Source organism: Pectinophora gossypiella, chromosome 22, assembly GCF_024362695.1.
Source record: "Pectinophora gossypiella chromosome 22, ilPecGoss1.1, whole genome shotgun sequence".
Classification (NCBI taxonomy): Eukaryota; Metazoa; Arthropoda; class Insecta; order Lepidoptera; family Gelechiidae; genus Pectinophora; species Pectinophora gossypiella.
The window spans coordinates 214842-230958 of NC_065425.1; the positions used below are offsets into that span (position 1 = coordinate 214842).

Consider the following 16117-nt stretch of genomic DNA (forward strand, 5'->3'; position numbering starts at 1 on the left):
GTATTAGGAGGTGAAGGTTTTGGCGGAAAGAAGAGAGGAATGGCGATTACTCCACCGACAAGAGCGCAGCTCTTAAATAGAGAGGGAGACTAGCGAAGCACTAGCCCATCGCGCATCGCCTAGGTACGTCGTACATGTATTTACTTATACGAGTACGTAAACTGCCTATATACGTCCCACTGCTGGGCACAGGCCTCCCCTCAATCAACCGGAGGGGTATGTATGGAGCATACTCCACCACGCTGCTCCACTGCGGGTTGGTGGAGATACGAGTACTTATTCGGCCACAAAAATGTTTTTTTTTTATATCTTACCAACATATGTATACAATTCAAACTCACACACATAAAGCCACAAGAAATGGGATGACTTGCAGCCTCTTTTGTTACAAGTCCTTCTTACCTACCATACATTTGTATGTTTCTGTAACAACAAAATAAAAAAAAAAAATTACATCTGCAACTAATTAAAACTATTACAGTACCTACTCTCTGGAAGTTTTATAGTACTCTTATCATCAAACATTTTATTCGAAACGGTTAACCTTGTTATCATTGTGATTCACAAATCAAGCTAATTATAATAATATTACCGATAATAATGCAAAACGGTATTAACTCTGTAGAGTTTCAATCTCGCGCGCGTTCGTAACCTATTGTCAAATCAACCCTCCGCCATTATCGCGCATGCGTACTAGTCAAATCAATAACAGAGGGGTGTTATTGGGGTGAACTAGAGCTCTCAGCTCCGTCGTACTGACGGACATTTACAAAGATGTGGCTCAAAATATACATTATCACCTTCCTCTCGTACATATCATTAACCTACGCGAACTTAGAAGGCCCGTTCCTCTTCTTCGGGCCGAAATCTTTGGAGAAATTCCGAAGACCGGCGTTGAAATACCTGGACCAAGATGACCTGATGAAGATATACAGTGAGCAAGCAGCTATAGTGGTGTTCAACAACCAGGATAGTGTACCCCTGTCGAGTGGTTCCTTCCCGCGGCTACGCAAGCTGGTTGAGGGTCAGAGTATGCTGGTCCTGCCACAAGACTTCCTGGATGTTCACCCCGACTACATCAGCAATGAGACCCAGGTATGTACTTGGGTGGTTTTTGTTCAGTTTGGATAGTGAAGGAAGTGGTGATGGATTGATATCGGAAGTTAGGTTTATTATTGATTGAATTTTAGATTTAAAAGTTTAGGTAGTAAGTATAATAAAAGTTCGGTGTCAAAATTAAAATGTAATTTATAAAAAAATACTTCAATCAATCAATCAATAATACTTCAAAAATGATTTCCAATTGAAGTAGATCCATCGATCGTATGAGGAACTGAATATCTACGCTTCACTTCTAACCCCAATTACTACCCTAATTAGGAACATAATCATAAGCTTATGTTATGTTCATTATAAACATACATACATAAACTCACGCCTATTTCCACCTGGGTAAACAGAGACTATGGAATTCCATTTGCTCCTATCCTGACATACTTCTCTTGCTTCCTCCACATTTATCAATGTGAGAATGACTGAATGTGTTTGCCGGAGCAAAGAAAACCGGTCCAGATGGGGTTCTACAGATGAGGCGGAGCTTGAGTGTGAGTGTGGAGCCCCACAGACCATGTCCCACCTGTGCCTGTGCCCAGAAACCTGCACGCTGGAGGACTTGACGATGGCTTCCGCCCGTGCTATTGCCGTGGCAGCATTTTGGGCTGACACATTATAAATTACTTTAATCGACTTTTCATCGACACGAAAGAAGACGTAAAGAACTTTGATATTAACAAGTTATTATATGTGTCAGGTGCTGACACTGCAGGGTCCGTGGTCGGAGCGCGACGCCCAGATGACGGAGACGTTCGCTCGTCTGCAGGACATATATGGAGCTGGTCGAGTGCTCGGCATACTGGGTAACTGACATGATCCAATATCAGACCCATTCTTCAACGGCTGAACACAGACAATATCAATCGTTACGCCACATAGAAGATGCCGGGATTAATTAACAAATCGCTTTATACAAATAACACAGGAAAGTAGAGTGGTTTTTGCCTTGTAACAAAACATAGCATCACGCCTTCATCCCTAAAGGGATAGGCAGATATGTAATAGTACACCTCCTATACCACTTGGTCTTGTAAAAGTACAATGCAATGCAATACCCTAAACCCTTTATTGTATAAAGATAAATATAATAAATAAGACAAATACGTAAGAGACAGAAGATGTACAATCAGCGGCCTTATTGATAAAAAGCAATTGCAATACAGGCTAATAATAATAATTAGTTCACTTTGTGGTTAGAACATTATAGGCTGATCACCTGATTGTCCAAAAGTAAGATGATCCGTGCTTCGGAAGGCACGTTAAGCCGTTGGTCCCGGTTACTACTTACTGATGTAAGTAAGTAGTCGTTACATGAGCCATGTCAGGGGCCTTTGGCGGCTCAATAATAACCCTGACACCAGGGTTGATGAGGTTGGTAATTCACCTCACAATCCACACGATACAAGAAGTCCATAAGAATGTGAATTCTTAAACAGATATGTAGTTTTTCGTTGGTTGAAAGTAAGTAAGTAGCTATGTATTGCGCGCGCACTTTAGATAAGTAACATAAAGTAGGTACCCAAATAATCGTTGCATGTTTTGAACTGTGACTAATTTACCGACAATGATACAAAAACAGAACAGATTACCACTGTCGGTGGGCAACCGCGCCATCGTCCACATAAATAGCGTAACTATTAATAACTTTCCTCTTACATTCTTCTACACGCCTGACAAAATATCAAAAGCAAAGATATCAACTAATGCTATGAGTGCCTGGTAATAATCGTGAAGCAAAGACACATGAACATATTGCTCTTATAATTCTTCCAGGTAATTCAGTATCGCAGTCTGCGGAGTACGATAGCGAGTGGAACCGCGTGCGGAGGCAGGCGGATGAAACTGGTACCAGCGAGCCTGATGATGAGAAGCCGATACGCTCGCAGCAACGGTTCGCGCTTTACAATGCTACTGGTAAGTACGGCGAAAATCGTAGTCGTAACCACTTTATTTGCACACGCTTTACGAAAGTGTACAGTCATAAGCAATATCATGTACCCACTTTAGAACCCTGTCGCACTATCATATTTGACATGTAATGAGAGTTACTCTGTAATTTGTCAAAAAAGTTAATATGACATGGTTTCAAAGTGTATACATATTAGTACTCGTGACCGTACTTACCGTTGTAAAAGTAGCGTGGAGCGTTCCGTGCTTCGGAAGGCACGTTAAGCCGCTGGTCCCGGTTACTACTTACTGATGTAAGTTAGTAGTCGTTACATGAGCCATGTCAGGGGCCTTTGGCGGCTCAATAGTAACCCTGACACCAGGGTTGATGAGGTTGGTAATCCACCTCACAACCCACACGATAGAAGAAGAAGAGTAGCGTGAAAAACTTAAGATATTATTTGGTGCAATGAGGTTAATCCTGAAAAACAGCGAATAAAATGTAAATTTAAAACAGATCGACTTTAGAATTTATTTAATTAAATGTAGGCAAGAAATATTTTTAGATTACAAATCTACATTTTATAATCTCAAAGTCGATTTTATATCCAAAATGACATATTTAAATAAAAAAATAAATAAAAATAAAATAATTTTTATTACGGGTAACTTGGACCCAGGTTGTTAGTAACTATGATTTCTTACTCACTAATATTAGTATTACATAGATGCACAATACACACACATACACAATAAAAATTTCAGATTACTTTTGGCTTTGTCTACCCCATTAGATATTGCGAACGTGAGTTTATGTATGTTTATTCTTCTCCCCAGGTCCGCCAGGCAAGGGCGCGCTGTTATATTCTTCCAGATGGCCGGAGCTGCGGCTGGCGCCCGGGACTGACCGAGAGAGGCTAATCGTGCTGTCCAACCCGGTCGGCGAGCAGACCGTGAAGCCCACCCGCCTCTATACTATCCTTGTTGTTAGATTCGCTGATGGGAATAGCACTAGCAAGGTCAGTTTTTATAACGTATATCATAATTCGGATGAAGATGTTTTAACCAATGATTATGGGAGATTTCACTCAAGGGTCTTCTATAATTTGGTCATGTACTCGTACTAGATCGTGTACTAAATAAAGACACATCGAAAACTAAAGAAAAACAATTTGTTTTTCTATTTATTTTTGAATTTTAATCAAGAAAAACGTAATAATACACGTAAGTCCGAGATTTTGACACATTTTTCTATGACGTCACAGTGTGTTTCATACAAATTCCATAGTAATTTCGTGTTTTGACGTTTAGCAAAAAGTAACTCATTTGACTAGTTGGATACTAGCCTATTACCTACCATTTTCCGCAACTATATAGCACAGTACAGTCAGGCACAGTCCGACTTTTGACAAAAAAATACTAATTATATCTAGGTGATGTACTTACCTACTACTTGTACTGGCCAGAAAGACTGCGTACTGTTGGTAATTCAGAAATCATAAGTATTGATTTAATTCTTCTGGCGACCCATTTTAATAAGCTGATCTACTCGATGTGCAGAAAAGACCCTAAAAAGATTATTTTTTAGACACTGTTGTTTAGAGTTATTAGTACAGTGACACTTTTAAAGACTGACTAAGCCGCTATAACAATAAAAGACGATCTTTGCAGGATGTTTCGTATTACTGAAACAGTACGGATTATTTGTCGGTAAATCATCTGAAAAACTGTTTACCATTCCAGATAACCATTGAGTTCAGCTTCAAGCAGGCAGCGGGGTGGTGGCAGGCGGTGGGGGTGGAAGTCAAATTCGGGTTGGAGACGGTGGGGCTCAACCTGCCAGCGCCGGCGCCGCCCGACGCGCCCGCAGCTGTGCTTGGAAGAGCCTACCATTGTTCGCTGCCGCTGGTGTACTCCTCGGATGAAGCTACACTCACCTTGCGGGATGTTCGGGTAAATAAAGCCAGACTTTAAAACTGGGAGCAAAAAGAAGCGATCAGCTGCTTCACTTCGTAAAAATCAACAGATAGATTTATTTATTTAATAGTTTATCGTACACAGAATAAGATTTAAAAAATATATAAAACAGACTAACAAAAGACAGACAAACGGTTCAGCTTATTTCTAGTAGAAATCTCTTCCAGCAGACCGGGAAAGAGATAAACTTAAAAACAAGAGAGAGCAGCTAGGCGTGTACATCGCTAACAAATAGAAATAAAATATAATATTAACAATACTTACATACATACACGCTTACTTAAATAAGTGTATTATATTATAAATTGACATATAGATAAATAAATAATCAATGTATTATAATAATAATTATATTTTAATAACTTACAATACCAAATAAATTACTTACATAGTAATAGAGTTACTTAACTCTTCGCTTGAAAATACGTATAACAATGGACGGACTGTGTCCTTCCTAATGTGTTGGACCTTAACATTGACGATGGAATGGTGAACTGTCTAACTTCGTATCAAGAGTGGCTGTAAGATTCCTTTTGATTGTTTGTGACTGTGTTCTACCTATTAGAAATCACGGACGTGACTTTATAATATTTAATTTGTGTCGCCAATTTCAGATGCAAGTGTACATGGACAGCACTGAGAGGTTCGCGGATGCCTTCGACTGCATCGGGTTCACCACCGTGCCCATCTGGTAAGTTTCATCAGAATGTTTATTACTTTTCAATACAGTATTTGTAACTAGCGCGAGAGTGTGAGTTAATATTTTTCTTTCTTTCTCATTTGGGATATTGGAGTCTTTTTAATCTTCACCCTCACAACCATCTTGTATCACTAATGATTTTGTTGTCATTTTGATTTCACTCCACTCTATTTTGCTGATAATGTATCGGGTTGATGGAGGTGTCTGGTATATTAATCAATTCAATAGGTACCTAATCAGTTCCCAAGCGGCGACGCAGAAGTCTCTTTAAGTTAGCCGCGTCCAATAGCGTTCATCTTCTATATTTGCAGCCCTAACTTATTGCTTCATTTTCGGGACTTCCATCAAAAATTGCTAACTTTTTCCTTTAGCAAAACCCATCAACGATTTTTGCAAGCTGCACTATTATATGTACAGGTCCGGCCTGATGGTGACATTTATCATGGTGCTGGCCCTGGGCGTGTCCATCTCGATGATCATGGACATCCGCACCATGGACCGCTTCGAGAACAGCCGCGGCAAGCAGCTCACCATCACTGTCAACGAGTAGACCACTCAGGGACGTGCCCGGTTCCCGTATCTGTTGCTCCTAGAATATTTCCCCCAGGGTAATAAATAATATAACCATTTATTATTCTGGGGCGCAGGATTCGGGCCTGTTAGCACACTGAGTGCGTTTGCAAGTAAAATTCCAGTGAATTTCATGTCTCAAGTATTCTTTACTCTTGATTAACTATAGTAGATTGATGTCAGTCAGGCCTGATATGGGACCGAAGTCAACGGGTAGAGACCCGTTAAGGCAATATAATATAAATATGTCATCCCAACGGGATTATCCCTATATGCACTATAGGAGTGCACTCAAAAGACAATTCCCGGTTCATGTAGGACTATTTTCATCATTATTATAATTGCGTATGGCAAAAATTATTATTTTTATGGATTATTATTATACAAAATAAATAATTAGAATTATAATTATTATCGGGATATTACTTACTTACTAAAAATAAGTATGTATTCTAAAAACTCTCACGAAAGACGAAGAAATGTACTAGGTGAATGTGATATGTTTTAATTCAATGGAAATTATTGTGTTGGAAGTAAGTGAGTTGATGAGGTTGGTACTCCACCTCACAACCCACACGATAGAAGAAGAAGTGTGTTTGGATAATTTAGTAGAAATATATGCTTATACAATAATAATCTGGGAGAAATGTTTTTGGGGTAAGAGATGGATAAACCCAACTAGCCACAGAAGTGAAAGACAGTGACAATTTGGAAGAACCTCTTCCTGGACCTCTGTCTGTAGCACACAGCTTAGATAAATTTGAAAATACTGTATAATTCAGTGAAGAATGGACATATTTTGCTTGTATAAAGTGTTTATAAAACTTTGCTTGAAAGCGGATCTTTGGAATATTTTGAACGATGACGAGTGTGATTGTATAGTATTTACGTATTCATAGAAATTATGTTGATGAATATAATAATATCTTCCTGTAGTTCAATATCAAATTTCATATCGATAAGATAACATTGTTTTGAATATTAATACTACCAATATTGTATCTTTTAAAAGTATATAAGGCAAGAGTAGGTATAATCTCCTGCCTATTACGCGCACTGTTGTAAATATTATGTACCTCTTACTTATTTTGTAAAGCTAGAGCTGTGGTAGCCCTGAGAACCGTGGTAGCCCAGAGAGCTGTGGTAACCCAGAGAGCTGTGGTAGCCCAGAGCGCTGTGGTAGTCTAGTTGGAAAAATGCTTGACTCTCACTGTGAGTGTGTGTAGGTTGGAATGCGTAACCAAAAAAAAATGGATTTTGTTTTTGAAATCATGTTTGCATCATGAATGATTATCACGTGTTCGGTGATAAGGGAAAACATCTAGCGGAAACGCACATTCCTGAGAAATGAGTTGGGCTGGGGGACAGCTGGCTCCGCATTTCCCTTCGCGGGTTGGAAGATCGGACAGGCGGTTGTTAACGTAAAAGACCGGACATGTCAATAATTAAGCGAATATCAAACAATAATGTAGATGTTCCACTGGATGTTGTTGCATATCAATACTACTATAATTAAAGCACATTGTGGGCATCTAGCTGTGGTCGATGCTCTGCTTGATGGTAGGTATGGGGAATAACACAGCTGGACAATGTTGACTGCACTTTTATTAATTTATATTATAAAATGTTTAACACACGATAGGTACACGTTAGTTTCGAGATTCAGAAGGGCAAGTATTGCCATACTTAAAATATGAATTACAATTTTGTTGGGGATGCCAACATGCTGCGGCCTGAGAGAATTTAAACTAAAAGAATAAAATACAACTTATCCTATCCTCCAGAAATCAAATAAATAACTCATGGCTGCTAAATAATATTACAAGTCACTTATATCATATCATCAACCTACACAGTAATTAAATTAAACTTGCAAACCTTAACTTTGTTTTTAAAGTAATAATAATATAGCTTATAAATTCAATGAAATTGTAGGAAACGTAGCATATTTTTTACTTTTTACTCTAATAAGCAAGCTTAATATTTATGAGACATTACCTTATTATTTATTCGTAGGAAATTACTAATTCAACATTTTACAATTAGGTATATTGAAATTAACTCTTATAGAATAAACTTATCTTAGTATACATTACATAACAAAAAAGGAAGAAGTGTTTTATACTATCTTATTGTAAATAATAAAACTTATTCTAAAGGTAAAATACAAACGCTCGATAACGATCGAGTATACGTCTTGCCATTGGACGTTTTCAACTCTAAGGCTCGGACCTTACCGTCTCCGCCTGGGAAAATCTGAGTCACTCTAGCCATAGGCCAGTACAGAGGAGCTGAATTTGGCTCGCGCATTATAACTAATGAACCTACTGTTATGTTAGGCAAACTATCGCGCCATTTTGGTCGACTTTGCAATATGTTTAAGTATTGTTTGTGCCACGCTTTCCAAAAACATTGTTTCATGTTCTCAACCAAAGTCCAAAATTTGAGCCTATTAGCAGGAACCTCCGTTATGTCAGGTTCAGGGTAGGACACAAGTGGACCTCCTACTAAAAAATGTCCTGGTGTTAAGTAACTAAAATCTGCAATGTCCGAGGATGAAATCGGCATGATGGGTCGCGAGTTTAAAATGGCTTCAATTTGAGATAAAACCGTATTCAATTGTTCGTAAGTAAGTATACTTTTTTCTATTGTTCTTTTTAAGTGATATTTAGAACTTTTGACTGCAGCCTCCGCTAGACCAGCGAACACTGGTGAATACGCAGGAATAAAGTGGAATTTTATTCCTTGTTGGGACGCAAACCCTTGCACCTGTGTCTGGTGGTCAACGGAGCCATGCAGCTTGTACAAGTCAGCTAATTTGTTCCTCGCCCCTACAAATGCGGTCCCATTGTCACAGAAGACCTCGGTGGGCAGTGATCGACGCGAAATAAATCTCTTAAAGCAGGCGAGAAAGGTATCCGTGGATAAGTCTGAAGCTAGTTCTAGATGAACCGCTTTTGTTGTGAAGCAGACAAATACACAGATGTAACCTTTACTAAGAGTTGCTCGCCTAATGCGTGAATTTTTTAACTGCACCGGCCCAGCGAAGTCCACTCCAACAACTTGAAAGGCCCTAGAAGCGGTGACACGCTGTTTTGGTAAGGAACCCATGAGCTGTCTTGCAGTGTTTGCTTTCATTCTGAAACAAACTAAACAGTTATGAATAACTTTTTTAATCGTTCTGATACCGTTTACTAACCAGTATTTTTGATTTATCTGCGCTAATAGCAGTTTGGGCCCTGCATGAAGCAATCGAAAATGCTCGTGACGTATAATAAGTTGCGTTAGTCGCGATTGCTTTGGCAAAATAGCAGGGTGTTTTTGTGTGTATGGAATGTCTGAGTTGTGTAGTCTACCTCCTACTCTAAGTACGCCCTCCTCGTCGAGAAATGGATGCAAAGGTTTTAATGCGCCTTTAATATGATCGCCTTTCAATAAGCATTTTATTTCTTCGTTATAATAGACTGTTTGCTCGTGCTTAATTAAAAGTAGCAGAGCCCTCTGCAATTCATTGCTCGACAAAAATTTCGTTCTTATTTTTGTGTTCGTCGGCTTACTGTTATGACGAAATCTAAGTATGTATGCTAAGATACGCTGCATTTTGTTAATGTCTGAAATGTTACGTATCATCATGTCCAGTACCTGCGACTGATCTAAAGTGCAAGAAAGGATAACTGCGCCATGATCTGCGTCTTCTGCTTGCGGTTTCAATTCAGGTAATTCTGTAGGCGACTGAATTTTATTGTTAAATGAATACTCCCTGTGCTGAAGGAAGGCTGGTCCGTTCCACCACAGTGTGCTGGAAGCTAGTACTCGCGGATCGTCCACTCCTCTGCTCACCAAGTCTGCAGGGTTCTCCTGAGTATTCACATATAGCCAGCGCCATCTATTAGTGAGTTGTTGGATTACTCTCACTCTGTTCGAAACATACGCTTGTAGTTTTGTGACTTCCGTTTTAAGCCAAGCTAAAGATATCTGCGAGTCAGAAAATAGGTAAACATCGTCTACTCGTATCTTTGTTGTGAGCGTTTCATGCACTCTGGTTATTAACTTTGCTAGTAACAGACATGCGTTGAGTTCGAGCCTCGGAACGGTCAACGGTTTCGTGCGTGGATTGATGCGTGATTTCGAACACAGTAAGGATGTTTCAACTGTACCTGATGAGTGAACCACTCGTAGGTATACACAGCAACCGTAGCCCGTAGAACTCGAGGCGTCTGCGAATCCAATGAGCTGCACAGCTTCAGCGTCTGAGGGAATCTGTATGTTTCTTTTTAATTTAATAGTGTCCATAGAAGCTAGGTTATTAGAAAATTGTACCCACTCGTCATGTATGTGCTGAGGCGGACATGCGTCCCACTCCATCTTCTCAAGCCATAGCTGCTGCATAATGACCTTCGCCTTCACCACAATCGGACAAACAAAGCCTAGCGGGTCATAAAATCGAGAAATCTGGCTTAAGATATTTCTTTTTGTGATGTTTTGTGTATGCATGTTTGTGGGAGGTGTTATGACAAAGCAATCTTCCTGTACGTCTATAGACAGACCTAGCGCCTTTATATTATAATTTTCCTTTTGAAGTTCTATATCATCCAACTGTTGTAGGCTCGTGGGAATATCTGACAACACCTGTTTGTTGTTGGATGACCACTTGTGCAATTCGAAGCTACCCAGAGCCAGCAATTGTGTTAGTTGCATTTTTGCCTCAAGTAATGTATTCAAATTAGAGTGCGAAACCATGACGTCATCGACATAGGTACAGTTTTTAATTATGGAAGCGGCTAAAGGTAAGTTAGTTTCATTCTGTTTTGCAAGCTCTAGTAAGCATCGAGTCGCTAAATAACTTGACGATTTTAATCCATATGTGACGGTATCTAATCGTATACATTTAATGGGTTGGGAAGGGTCTTCACGCCATAAAATATTTTGTAATGAGGTGTGTTCAGGATTTACTAAGACCCCCCTAAACATACGTTTGATATCTGCATTAAATGTATAATCTCCGAATCTATATAAAATGACTATGTCAAAGAGATCCCTTTGCACGACCGGGCCGTTAAGTAAAATGTCGTTGAGAGAAACCTTACTGCGCGTGTTCATAGACGCGTCGAACACTACTCGTGTGCGAGTGGTTTTGCTGCTCTCGTTTATAACCGCGTGGTGTGGGAGAAAATATACGGGATCCTGCCTCAAATTATAAGAATCCAAATTAATATAATGACCGTGTCCCAGCTCTACATATTCGTTTATGAACTTACTATATTCTGAGTGTAAAACACTATTTTTATTCAATTTTTTCTCAAGACTTAAGAACCTGTACAAAGCTAAATCGAAAGATTCACCTAATGTTTCATTCACATCAGAAATAGGAATTTTTAGTGGTAAGTCCACTTGAAATTTATTATTTTCCAATTTCATAGTAGTTTGAAAATTATTTTCTACAATGTCATGTTCTGAAAGTTGCTCCTTATATACCTCAGGTACAGACTCAGTTTGGAAGAAGCTTGCCATAGTATCATTTAAATTGTTGTCACACTTCGTGCATAAGAGCGATATAAGCTTTGTTACCTCATGCTGGCTTGGTAAAGCACCGCCAATTATATGTCCAAACTTAGTGTTTAAGATGCGCGGGCCATCCTCGGGCGGAGCGGTAGGTGTCGCGTAGGCGCACGGCTCAGGCCGCAGCGCCGCCGGGCTCGGCAGCAGCGTGTGGCTCGGCCGAGGCTCGCTCTGCTGGCTCGCCGGAAGCTCCAGTATCTGAAAAAATACGTCGGCACCAATCAGCATGTGTATATCAGATGGTAGGAAAAAATCATCGTCAGCCAGCTCTATTCCTGCAGGTATTTTGAACCTGGAAGTGTCAATCTTCTGCTGAGGCAAGCGACATGTTATCGTGTCCACTACGTGGCAGTTGATGGATGTTTTGTAAGGAGACTTCAATGAATGTATTTCTAATGGGATGGAAAATTTTACACTGCTTTTATTGTCTGTGACTCCTATGATGTGAGTGCTATTCTGCACAGGAGCCAATCCCAAGACTTTCACGAGCTTGCTTGTCACCAAGGAAGCTTGGGAGGCAGAATCTAGCACTGCTTTTACATGGACCTCTCTCTGGTCCTGGGCAATAAGTTTGATGCGAGCTGTGGGGAGTAAAATGTCATTAGATACTTTACTTGAGAGCATAATGACTGGCTCTGTCTTTGAATCGAGATGGATCAGTGTGTTGTGGTTTAGCTTGCACTGACCACATCTAAAATGGTATCTACATTTACCCATGTGTTTATTCAAACATGTATTGCACAGCTCTTTTTCTTTAACAAAGTTAATTCTGTCTACTATAGGTAGGAGTTTAAATTTACTGCATGAAAATATTTTATGTTCTGTGGACTTACAGTAATTGCATGCTGGTTTGCTTCCCACCGCTGCTACGTTGACTGCCAATCTGGACTGCCTGTTACCATAGGCGTTGCTGGTAGAGGGCTTCGCAGGAGGCTCAGCATTTTCCATTGCGAGCGCTCTCTTCTCTAAAAATGCCAGCAGCTCCTTAACCGTGGGCTCTGCAGACGTGTCACGCTCCATGTGGTAGGCTCTTCCCGTGTAAGAATCTAATTTCCGTACCAAAATACAAATTAGGATGGGATCCCAGTTGTCAACGCATGTATTCATGTTTTTGATTGCGGCCAAGTGTTGTCTGACTTGACAAATAAATTCCCTAAGCTGGGTGGGAGTCGAACGAGATATGTGGGGCAAGTCCAATAAAATATTTACATGTTCATTAATGACCTGAAATTTCTGACAGTACCTATCATCGAGCATTTTGATTGCTTCATCATAGCTGGCACTGGTGAGTGGTAAGTTTTGAATCAATTTAAGTGGTTCACTGCTTAAAAAGTTTCTCAAATAATGGAGTTTTTGTATATTGTCAAGCGTGGCATCATTGTGAATTACAGATTTAAACAATTCAATAAATGGTGTATATTCGGAATATTTACCTGCGAATATAGGAATCCCTAAAGTTGGTAGGTTCACCAATCTTTTAGCTGGAGGAGGCGGAGGCGGAGGCTGCAAAACCTGCTTGCGGGACGCAATTTCCCGATCCAAAATAGAGAGGACGGAATACATTTTGTCCTCTGTTGTCGCGATATCTTCCGACATTTCCTCTTTAGGATCTAGAAAGATTATTTCTCTATTATAATTTTCGTATTGTTCATAAGTCAATAGCACGTTTTTGCGCTTTTCTTCAAGCGTGGCTAACGGAACATCTTTTAACTTATTGACGTCGGATAATGTGGTATGAAAACGTGTCAACGTACCTTTATTATAGCCGCGGTTTAACCTAAGTTTGCTTAGTTTTGCAGCTACGTCCTCCTCTCCGTTAGAAACAGACATTTTCACAATGATAACAACGTATACACTCAATAAATTCTAAATATTCTGTTGTAACACGGAATTACATCAAAATGGCGTGTATAAAAATTGCGTTTACGCTACTAAAAAACTACTGAGTAACGTCAAACGTACACGACTAAATTAAACAACCTCTTAAAATTAGTAGGAATATATGCTGTCCTTGTTACTTGCGTTGAGAACTACTATCTTGCGTTTCACTCGATTTCGTGTACCAATACCTCCTTATTGCGTCGCGTTGGCAGAACTTCAACTTCGACGAATAGGCGATCGCGTTGCTTCTGTGTTCAGCCAATGGCGCGTTGACATTTCGCGCTTCGGTCGATGAGCGGTCGATGATGAATTTCCGGTAAAGCGCGGGACGTTTCAACTGTGTATATGGTGAATTCTGAAAATATGCTGCAAAATCCGACCTTATTTCCTGTAGACACGGGTGACTGTCGCTCGCAGGGAACTTCACCACGACGAAAATGATGACGAAAGACGTAAAATGGCGGCGAAATGAAATGCGAAATTATCTTGATAGAAATTGTATGAAACGATGTAAATGTTGTAGTTCTTCAACGATGATGAAATATCTTGCTGCACTGTGTATTTTTCTGCGTGTGCCAAATAGTACTCGTCTTCTCTGCACTGTCGTTAGAAAGCCGAAGTCGAATGTAAATCGCGACTTGATCGCGGCAATCTTCCTCGCAGCTGGCTGATTCTTATTACCGGGACGAAGGACCAATGTGGGCATCTAGCTGTGGTCGATGCTCTGCTTGATGGTAGGTATGGGGAATAACACAGCTGGACAATGTTGACTGCACTTTTATTAATTTATATTATAAAATGTTTAACACACGATAGGTACACGTTAGTTTCGAGATTCAGAAGGGCAAGTATTGCCATACTTAAAATATGAATTACAATTTTGTTGGGGATGCCAACACACATAATAACGGGTTCTTACCGCGTTTAAATGGGGATATGAGACTCCCGATATTTCGACACTGTTGCAAGTGCCATGATCACGGGATACTACTATTTTGTTGAAATTGTTCTACTGAAATGTTTATTGAGATTACATATCATTTGGTTTCAAACGTGTGTTTTCTTGTAACTTCCTTAATATAATAAACAAATGAACAAACGTTTTGGTGCCTTTTTTGTCACTGCGCACGAACGAAACTGATGCGGTCTCATAGAGAGCATTCATACGAAAAATAATATATACATATAACGGCTTCTGTGGTCCAGTGGTTGAGCGTCAGGCTCACGATCCGGAGGTCCCGGTGGGGACATAATATCAAAAAAATCACTTTGTGATCCCTAGTTTGGTTAGGACATTACAGGCTGATCACCTGATTGTCCGAAAGTAAGATGATCCGTGCTTCGGAAGGCACGTTCAGCCGTTGGTCTCGGTACTTACTGATGTGAGTGAGTAATCGTTACATGAGCCATGTCAGGGGCCGTTGGCGGCTCAATAATAACCTTGACACCAGGGTTGCTGAGGTTGGTAATCTACCTCACAACCCACACGATAGAAGAAGAATAATTAACATGACAGCTCGTTACGAAGTATATTTTAAAATCATACGCTCGACACTCAACAATAAACATCATTTTTAAACTACAGCAAACGTGTAATAAAACCGAAGGTTGACGTTATCTCACGGCAGAAGAAACCGACAACCCAGTAAAAACCAGCAACCATTAAGGTTGAAGTCAATATGTTAAGCTGCGGTCGAACATTACCGCGATGTATGGTGTCGCGGCCAGTGTGTCGGCAGGTGACCAGTGGCCGGACTGGTTCGTGGACTGGTCGCCGAATTATTATACTATTGTCGGCATTCGTTACACTATTGTCGGCATTTTTCTTTTTTGTGACTTTTTTATAGAGAAAACAGGTGTAGATTTAAAGACTAATTGAGAAAGTTATACATAAATAAACGTGGAGTCTAAAATTCAATGACAAAAAGGACAAAAATTCAATAAAGTTTTCATCAAGACGAAGTTCGGTTTCGCTACCCATATCAGAGCCCAAAACAACAACGATCCAGGATAGATACAGGAGTCGCCGTCGCCGGATACGGTTTGGACATGATGATAATTAAGGACACTAATAATAATATCACTTTCACATATGCAAATATAACTATTCGCGTCAGAATCTAGTTGGTTAAAACAGGTATATCTAGTGTAGGAATTTAACCTATGATCCACTAAGTGTTCCAGGGAAGTGTGCCGTGGAGGTAGTGGGGCTTTGTACCGACGGCTGGTCTATGGTCACTATTGGGCTATGACGTGCTGCCCCGCAGCATAGCAACCGCCGCTGCTGCCGATAGCGACCAAAATTTATGTGCCTAGATACGCAGATAATCCTCGTACGACAATAAGTTGAAGCCATCGATATAATGCACGTTTGATGGATATGTTAGAGATATATATTATGACATATTTGCAGCTGAACGCATTTTTTTT

General features: G+C 40.1%; 2 protein-coding genes across 3 annotated transcripts; one reads left to right on the top strand and one right to left on the bottom strand.

Moving 5' to 3' along the window:
* Positions 1-590: 590 nt before the first annotated feature.
* On the top strand, positions 591-7464 carry LOC126377135 (uncharacterized). Its single transcript, XM_050024812.1, has 7 exons — positions 591-1095; positions 1811-1916; positions 2887-3027; positions 3838-4019; positions 4744-4953; positions 5592-5668; positions 6095-7464. Exons 1-7 carry the CDS (start codon positions 775-777, stop codon positions 6225-6227), a joined length of 1170 nt encoding a protein of 389 aa, XP_049880769.1. The 5' UTR covers positions 591-774; the 3' UTR covers positions 6228-7464.
* A 370-nt stretch (positions 7465-7834) lies between these two features.
* On the bottom strand, positions 7835-13937 carry LOC126376999 (uncharacterized). 2 transcript variants are annotated; one of them, XM_050024575.1, is made up of 4 exons: positions 13561-13937; positions 13240-13416; positions 12640-12852; positions 7835-12004 (listed from the first exon to the last, which is right to left on the bottom strand). In XM_050024575.1, exons 1-4 carry the CDS (start codon positions 13634-13636, stop codon positions 11922-11924), a joined length of 549 nt encoding a protein of 182 aa, XP_049880532.1. In that variant the 5' UTR covers positions 13637-13937; the 3' UTR covers positions 7835-11921. The 2 variants fall into 2 exon arrangements, with proteins under 2 accessions (XP_049880532.1, XP_049880531.1); XM_050024574.1 differs by lacking the exons at positions 13240-13416; positions 13561-13937 and having other exon boundaries at positions 12640-12824.
* Positions 13938-16117: the final 2180 nt, after the last annotated feature.